This window comes from Loxodonta africana, chromosome 7, assembly GCF_030014295.1.
Source record: "Loxodonta africana isolate mLoxAfr1 chromosome 7, mLoxAfr1.hap2, whole genome shotgun sequence".
Lineage (NCBI taxonomy): Eukaryota > Metazoa > Chordata > Mammalia > Proboscidea > Elephantidae > Loxodonta > Loxodonta africana.
Window position 1 is genome coordinate 28,028,457 of NC_087348.1, and position 9,597 is coordinate 28,038,053.

Here is a 9,597-nt window from a genome sequence, read left to right on the forward strand (position 1 = left end):
CTGCCTCCACAGCAATGGGGTAAATAAATGTTTCTTGCCCCCTTCTTCAAGTTGGAATATATCTAAACAAATGTTCAGTAAATGACTGGGTCATATATTTATTGGTCCCGGAGTAGTGAAAATGGTTTGCACTCAACTAGTAACCTAAAGATTCACAATTCAAACCCACTCACCAACAAGATGCAAGAAAATCCCGGTGATCTGTTTCTGTAAAAATTACATTAAAAAAAAAAACCCAATAGAGTAGTTCTGCTCTGTAAGACATGTGGTCTCCATGAGTAGAATTGACTTGGTGGCAATGTTTTTTTCTTCCTTTATTATATATTTATAAGTAATATACATTTATATAAGTATGCATCACTAATATGTAATACATAAATATGTGTAGAAATAAGATTCTATTTATGTGGACGTGAATAGTGTGTGACTTTATATTTTTTATATTTATAACATTAAATTCAAAAAGGAAGACAAATATATTCTAAATCCTGCCTGATAAACCAACCATGAAAAACATGGGCCGCAAGGTCTATTGAATGTGAAAAATGTTAAGTAAATAATACATTGAAATCATATATCCTGATTTTTTAGTTATCAAATAAATCAAATTAATAAGCGTAGAAACAAGTTAAAGTTAACAAAGAGCTGCATTTTAAGGGTGATTTAGGAAAGTACCTTTCTTAAGCTTATCTGAGATTTAAAATCACCCTATGAAGAGGTCATTAAAAATTGAGGAACAAAGAGGTGACGAGACTGATTAAGAAAAAACAGCTAGTTTGTCCCTGATGTGGAATATTTATTTTTGCTCAAAATATCTCATAGCGTTGCATAGCACCACAAATTGATTTGCATAAAATATTTCACTCTGTTGCATAGCACCATACATTAATTCCTGTATTGTTTATTTTTTTCAGATAAACCATTTCACATATGTACCTTCTTCTCATTCATGAAATGTTGCTGAATAATAATGTGACTGAGTTTATTTTGCTTGGGTTGACACAAGATCCTGTTAAAAAGAAAATAGTGTTTATCCTTTTCTTGCTTTTCTACTTAGGGACATTGTTGGGTAACTCACTGATTATTGTTACCATCAAGACCAGTCGGGCACTTGGGAGTCCAATGTACTTTTTCCTCTTCTACTTATCCTTATCTGATACCTGCTTCTCTACTTCCATAGCCCCTAGAATGATTGTGGATGCCCTTCTAAAGAATAACACTATCTCTTTCAGTGAGTGCATTATCCAAATCTTTTCATTTCATTTCTTTGGCTGCATGGAGATCTTGATCCTTATCCTCATGGCCGTTGACCGCTATGTGGCCATCTGTAAACCCCTGCACTACATGAGCATCATGAACCAGCGGGTCTGCAGTGTGTTGGTAGCTATAGCCTGGGTAGGGTCTTGTGTGCATTCTTCAGTTCAGATTTTTCTGACTTTGAGTTTACCTTTCTGTGGTCCCAATGTGATTGATCACTATTTATGTGACTTGCAGCCCTTGTTGAAACTTGCCTGTACAGACACCTATGTGACCAACCTGCTACTGGTGTCCAATAGTGGGGCCATTTGTATAGTGAGTTTTGTATTGCTAATGTTCTCCTATGTTGTCATTTTGTATTCTCTGAGAAACCACAGTGCTGAAGGAAGGAAAAAGGCTCTTTCCACCTGCATCTCTCATATCATCGTAGTCATCTTGTTCCTTGTTCCTGGTATATTTATATACACACGCCCCGTAACCACCTTCCCCGTGGATAAAATGATAACTGTGTTTTATACAATTGGAACTCCTTTGCTTAACCCTCTGATTTATACGCTGAGAAATATAGCAGTGAAAAATGCCATGAGGAAGCTATGGAGCAAGAAACTGATCTCAGAAGACCAAAGATAAATGGAAATTTCAAATCTTTCTTCATAGTTTGCGTTGACTTAGCATAATTCAACAAAGCATATTATTTTCTTATTGTGGGCTTCATAGAAACTTATCTTAGAGAATAAGTGTTACTTTCTTCATGAAACACATACACTGGCTACTGTTGAGTCATTTTCAAGTAAAGGAAGAGACAAAAGCAGGTACAATTAAGTACGTAAGGCAATTGTTTTAGGTTTTTTACTACTGCCTCTACCTCTCTCGGGTAACTAGAACCACTTGTGGTTTTCATCTGATGTTTTTCTGCCTTTCTTCATGTTCATTTCTGGTGTCACTCCACTATTAATCTAAAGGTTTACAGTTTGAATCCACTCAGGAGCACTACAGATGAAACGCCTGGTGATTTACCTCGGTAAAGATTACAGCCAAAAAGCCCTATAGAAAAATTCTCCTCAGTAACACATGAGGTTGCCATGAGTGGGTTTCAATTTGATGACAATAGATTTTTTGTTTGTTTGTCATTTTTATTATGATTACATTTAGCCCTTTATATGCTTAAATTCTTATCCTGGTAGATTTTCTCTTTTCAAAACTGTATGTGACAATCCAGAGAAGGAATTTTGGGCTTTGAAACAGAAGTATATTATGTCACAGATAGAAAATTTTAGTGAATTTTCAATAAAGTCCCAAGAAGAGAATAACATGAGTAGAGGAATTGAAATGTATATAGGAAACCTATGTTTCTGCAGTGGGGATGGGTACCAACTCTTGTCACTATCCATATGATGCCATAGTCTCTAGTTACATAATCATTAAGAATCTAATTTCAATTTAATTCCTTGCTTGTATTTTTATGTGTACAGAAATTTTTGTTTATATGAGAATTCTATACTGATTTTTTGTAACAAAGCGTATTAAACTTATTAAATTTGTATCAATTTTATGTACCAAGAGCTTTAACATTTCTTTAGCTTGGGAAAATTGGTCTCTATTTTTCTAGATAAGGAACTACGGGTTCTACAATGAACTATAGTGTCATATATACATCACTTTCTTTTTTATTTTTTACATCTGTGAATTTCAAGGTAAAACCCATCCCAAGTAACTTGCTACTGATTACAGAAGATACAGTTTGATTCTGCTATTGAAAGATTAGCACAGTAGTAATTTCTAGTTGACTGAGTTTTGGCTGAGGTCTTCTTTTATTTCAAGGTAGGGAAAAGATAAAAAAGGAAGTGTGAATTGTATCTAATGTAGGTGTCTCCTCAGAAACACTTCATCTATTATGTCTCCTTGACATGCTCTAAATATAGAGCCCCTCCTGCCACTGTCACCAAGTCTCCTGCAGGCAGAAATTGTGCTCTAGATCAGAGTCATAATTTTATAATAATCATGGCAGAACTGCAAAGAAGACTGAAGGTGCAGCCTCAACAGACTTCCTTTGTTGAAACCAGTGCCCTGATAGAGAAAGAATAGGATTCTGAGAGCTAAAATTCTGTGGGTGAAAGTGACAACCATGAACCTAAAAATTATTCTGGATCTCCTTGTTCGGCTTTCCTGTGTGAGGGAATATTCTTCCTCTGCCTTGATCCCATGCAATTAACCTCATCTGAAGCAGTTGTCATACAATGATATTTTTTCTCCCCCAGAGCTTCCACCTAGATCTCATTACTTCCATACATTAGCCATGGGCAGCTCTCAGGAAAGTCAAAGCATTAAAGTACAACCTTTGCTCTTTTAGAGATGATATACATGAGGGCATTGCAGTACCTAGCTAAAATACATGGTGAGAAATGAGAAGACACTTTACTATGAAAGTTGAACTTGAAAGTGTTAGCATAGATGGACAGAGTATATGTTTAGAAATTGAAAATTTTTTGACATGAGGACATTCACCAATAATTTTAGATTTGGTGTTCTGTCAAAGGCATCTTGAGCTAGCTCTTAAAATACATGTTTTAAGGTCTTGTATTTTTTTTTTATTATTGGTTAGCTACCTCTGCCGTACCATCTTGCCACAAATGTAATGGCTTATAACAATGCAAATATATTGTCTTAAGTCCTCTATGTTGGAAGTCTGACAAAGGTCTAACTGAACTAAAATCAAGGTGTCAGTACAGTTGTGTTTCTTTTGGAGGCTTTTCCAGATTCTAGAGGCCAACCATATTCCTATGCTTGTGATTCCTTTCCTAAATTTTCAAAGTCAGTCACATTAAATGTATTTGACAATTCTTCCGTTACCACATTCCCCCCCCTTTCACCTCTGCCTCTCTCTTCCACCTTTAAGGATACTTGTGATTACATTCATTTCAATACAGGGCAATCTCCCTATTTAAAGTTAGATGATTAACAACCTTTAATTTTTCTGTAACCTTAATTACAAATACTTAATGGAAATTATTATTTCTTCAGCTATAGATTGAAATCATAAATTCTTCAGGTATAGATTGTGCCTTGTCTCTCCACAGTGTCTCCAAATGTGTTTGAGGCTTATAGACTAAGTCATCCATTGACATGGTATCCCGTAAACATTACCTAGGGCCTAACACCTGTTGTGAACAACAGACATGTGAGATTGTTCTCATGATCTAAGACTTTGTAGATATTTTCATGTATCCTATCAGCCATATGTAGCCATCCTATACAGATATATAAATAACTACTGTTGAAGATTTGTTGGCAGAAAACTTCCCTGATACCATGAAAGATGAGAAGATATCTATCCAAGATGCTCATCAAACTCCACATAAAAAAAAACCACATAAGGTAGATATTAACAGAAAGTCAACAAGACATATTATAGTCAAACTTGCCAAAACCAAAGATAAAGAGAGAATTTTAAGAGCAGCTAGGGATAAACGAGAAGTCACCTACAAAGGAGAGCCAATAAGAATTAGCTCACACTATTTGATAGAAACCATGCATGCAAGAAGGCAGTGGAATGATTTATATAAAAATTTGAAGGAAAAAAATTGCCAGCCAAGAATCATATATCCAGCAAAACTATCTCTCAAATATGAAGGTGAAATTAGGACATTTCCAGATAAACAGAAGTTAGGGAATTTGTAAAAAAACAAACCAAAACTATAAGAAATACTAAAGGGAGTTCTTTGATTAGAAAATCAATAATATCAGGTATCAACTCAGGACTAGAACACTGGCCAGAGCAACCAGGAGTCAGCTGAGACAGGGAAATCAAAAAAATAAATCAAGAAAAAAAAATGCTCAAAACAGGGTAACAGTGATGCTGCTGTATAAAATAAGACAACATTAAAACAATAAAGAGGGACTAAGAAATGTAGTCATAGATTATACATATGGAAAGGAAGAAAAGGTGATACAAAGAAATAAAAGTTAAGTTTAAAAGTAGAGAAATAGGGGTAAATAATAAGGTAACCACAAAAGAGACAAACTATCCTACTCATCAAAATAAAATACAAGGGAAAAATACAAACTCAGCAGAAACAAAATCAACAAAAAGAAATATAAGGAAAGGACAATATATAAAGAAAATCTACCCAGCACATAAAATCAAGTGGGAAAAAGAAACTGTCAACACACAGAAAAAGACATCAAAATGATAGCACTAAATTCATACCTATCCATAATTATGCTGAATGCAAATGGACTAAATGCACCAATAAAGAGACAGAGAGTGGCAGAATGGATTAAAAAACAAGATCCGTCTATGTGCTGCCTATAAGACACACCTTAGACTTAGAGACAGAAACAAACTAAAGCTCATAGGACTGAAAAAATATATATAAAGCAAAGAACAATCAAAAAATCAGGAGTGGCAATATTAATTTCTGACAGAATAGACTTGAAAGTTAAATCCATCATAAAGGATAAGGAAGGACATCTATAATGATTAAAGGGATGATACACCAAGAAGATATAACCATATTAACTATTTATGCACCCAATGACAGGGCTGCAAGGTACATAAAACAAACTCTATCAGCATTGACAAATGATATAGACAGCTCCACAATAATACTAGGAGCCTTCAATACAGCACTTTCTGTGAAGGACAGGACATTCAGAAAGAAGCTCAATAAAGACACGGAAGATCTAAATGCCACAATCAACCAACTTGACCTCACGGACATATACAGAACATTCCACCCAACAGCAACCAAGTATACTTTCTTTTCTAGTGCACATGAAACATTCTCTAGAATAGACCACCTATTAGGTCATAAAGCAAGCCTTAGCAGAATACAAAACATGGAAATGTTACAAAGCATCTTCTCTGACCATAAGGCCATAAAAGTGGAAGTCAATAACACAAAAAGCAGGGAAAAGAAATCAAACACTTGGAAACTGAGCAATACTCTGCTCAAGAAAGACTGGATTATAGAAAACATTAAGGTTGGGATAAATAAATTCATAGAGTCAAATGAGAATGAAAACACTTCCTATCAGAACGTTTGGGACACAGCAAAAGCAGTGCACAGAGGTCAATTTATACCAATAAATGCACACATGCAAAAAGAAGAAAGGGCCAAAATAAAAGAATTATCCCTACAACTTGGACAAAGAAAAAGAGAGCAACAAAAGGCCCTCAGGCACCAGAATAAAACAAATAATAAAAATTAGAGCAGGACTAAATGAATTAGAAAACAGAAAAACAATTAAAAGAATTAAAAAGACTAAAAGCTGGTTCTTTAAAAAAATCAAGAAAAATGATAAACCACTGGCCAAACTGACAAAAGAAAAACAGGCGAGGAAGCAAATAACCCAATAAGAAATTAGATGGGCGATATTACCAGAGACCCAAATGAAATTAAAAGAATGCAAATTGTACTCTAAACAATTCGAAAACCTAGAAGAAATGGATGAATTCCTAGAAACACACTTCCTACCTAAACTAACACAAACACAAGTACCAAACAAACCCAGTGCCGTTGAATCGAAGTACAACTAAATATTCCTGTAAGAAAAGAAGAGATTGAAAGTGTAATAAAAAAAAAACTCACAACAAAGAAAAGCCCTGGCCCAGATGGCTTCACTGCAGAGTTCTAACAAACTTTCAGAGAAGAGTTAACACCACTACTACTAAAGGTATTTCAGAGCATAGAAAAGGACGGAATACTCCCTAACTCATTCTATGAAGCCACCATATCTCTGATACCAAAACCAGGGAAAGACACCACAAATAAAGAAAATTACAGACCTATATCCCTCATGAACACAGATGCAAAAATCCTCGACAAAATTCTAGCCAATAAAACTCAACAACATATCAAAAAAATAATTCAACAAGACCAAATGGGATTCATACCAGGTATTCAGGGATGTTTCAACATTAGAAAAACAATTAATGTAGCCCATTATATAAATAAAATAAAAGACAAGGATCACATGATTTTATCAATTGATGCAGAAAAGACATTTGACAAAGTTCAACACCCATTCATGATAAAAACTCTCAGCAAAATAGGAATAGAAGGAAAATTCCTCAGCATAATAAACAGCATTTAGACAAAGCCAATAGCCAACATCAGCCTAAATGGAGACAGTCTGAAAGCATTCACCCTGAGATCGGGAACCAGACAAGGATGCCCTTTATCACTGCTCTTATTCAACATTGTGCTGGATGTTCTAGCCAGAGCAATTAGGCTAGGTAAAGAAATAAAGGGCATCCAGATTGGCAAGAAAGAAGTCAAAGTATTTCTATTTGCAGATGATATGATTTTACACACAGAAAACCCTAAGGAATCCTCAAGAAAACGGCTGAAACTAATAGAAGAGTTGAGCAGAGTATCAGGATACAAGACAAGCATACAAAAAATCAGCTGGATTCCTCTACACCAACAAAAAGAACATCGAAGAGGAAATCACCAAATCAATTGCATTTACAGTAGCCCCCAAGAAGATAAAATACTTAGGAATAAATTTTACCAGAGATATAAAAACTTATACAAAGAAAACTACAAAACACTTGTGCAAGAAACCAAAAGAGACCTACATAAGTGGAAAAAGATACCTTGCTCAGGATAGGAAGAATTAACATTATAAAAATATTTTTTCTACCAAAAGCAATCAATAGGTTTAATGCAATTCTGATCCAAATTCCAGCAACATTTTTTAATGAGATGAAGAAACAAATCACCAACTTCATATGGAAGGGAAAGAGGCCCCAGATAAATAAAGCATTATTGAAAAAGAAGATCAAAGTGGGAGACCTTACTCTACCTGATTTTAGAACCTATTATACAGCCACAGTAGTCAAAACAAGCAGGTACTGGCACAGCAGCAGATACATAGACCAAAGGAACAGAATTGAGAATCCAGACACAAATCCATCCACATATGAACAGTTGTTACTTGACAAAGGCCCCAAGACAGTTAAGTGGGGAAAAGACAGTCTTTTTAACTAATGGTGCTGGCATAACTGGATATCCATCTGCAAAAAAATGAAACAAGACCCATACCTCACTCCATGCACAAAAAGCTCAAAATGGATCAAAGACCTAAATATAAAATCTAAAATGATAAAGATCAAGGAAGAAAAAATAGGGACAACATTAGAAGCCCTAATACATGGCATAAACAGTGTACAAAACATTATTAAGAATGTGGAAAAAACTAAATAACTGGGAACTCCTAAAAATCAAACACCTATGCTCATCCAAAGACTTCACAAAAAGAGTAAGAAGACTAGCTACAGACTGGGAAAAAGTTTTTAGCTATGACCTTTCTGATCATCACCTGATCTCTAAAATCTACATGTTACTGCAAAAATGTAACTACAAAAATACAAATAACCCAATTAAAAAATGGGCAAAAGATATGAACAGACACTTCACTAAAGAAGACATTTCAGGTAGCTAACAGATACATGAGGAAATGCTTATGATCATTAGGCATTAGAGAAATGTAAATAAAAACTACAATGAGATTTCATCTCACTCCAGCAAGGCTGGCATTAATCCAAAAAACACAAAATAATAAATGTTGGTGAGGCTGTGGAGAGATTGGAACACTTATACATTGCTGGTGGGAATGTAAGATAGTACAACCACTTTGGAAATCAATTTTGGTGCTTCCTTGAAAGAGTAGAAATAGAACTACCATAAGATCCAGCAATCCCACTCCTTGCTATATATCCTAGAGAAATAAGAGCCTTTACACGAACTGATATATACACACCCATGTTTATTGCACCACTGTTTACTATAGCAAAAAGATGGGAGCAACCAAGGTGCACATCAACCGATCAATGGATAAATTATGGTATATTCACACAATGGAATGCTATGCATCGATAAAGAATCTGTGAAACATTTCATAACATGGAGGAATCTGGAAGGCATTATGCTGAGCGAAATTAGTCAGTTGCAAAAGAACAAATATTGTATAAGACCACTATTATAAGAACTGTAGAAATAGTTTCAACAGAGAAGAAAATATTCTTTTATTTACGAGAAGGGGGAGGGAGGGGCAGTGGGAGAGGGGTCTTCACTAATTAGATAGTAGATAAGAACTGCTTTAGGTGATGGGAAAGACAACACACAATACAGGCGAGGTCAGCACAACTGGACTAAACCAAAGCAAAGAAGTTTCCTGAATAAACTGAATGCTTCGAAGGCCAGCATAGCAGGGGCGGGGGCTTGGGGACCATGGTTTCAGGGGATATCTAAGTCAATTGGCATAATAAAATCTATTAAGAAAACATTCTGCATCCCACTTGGAGAGTGGTGTCTTGGGTCTAAAACGCTAGCA

At 35.3% G+C, this 9,597-nt stretch overlaps 1 protein-coding gene across 1 annotated transcript; it reads left to right on the forward strand.

Annotated features, from left to right (window-relative positions):
• The first annotated feature begins 882 nt into the window (after window positions 1–882).
• LOC100665086 (olfactory receptor 4C16-like) lies at window positions 883–1,887 on the forward strand. Its single transcript, XM_064289096.1, has one exon. It carries the CDS (start codon window positions 931–933, stop codon window positions 1,885–1,887), a length of 957 nt encoding a protein of 318 aa, XP_064145166.1. The 5' UTR covers window positions 883–930.
• Window positions 1,888–9,597: the final 7,710 nt, after the last annotated feature.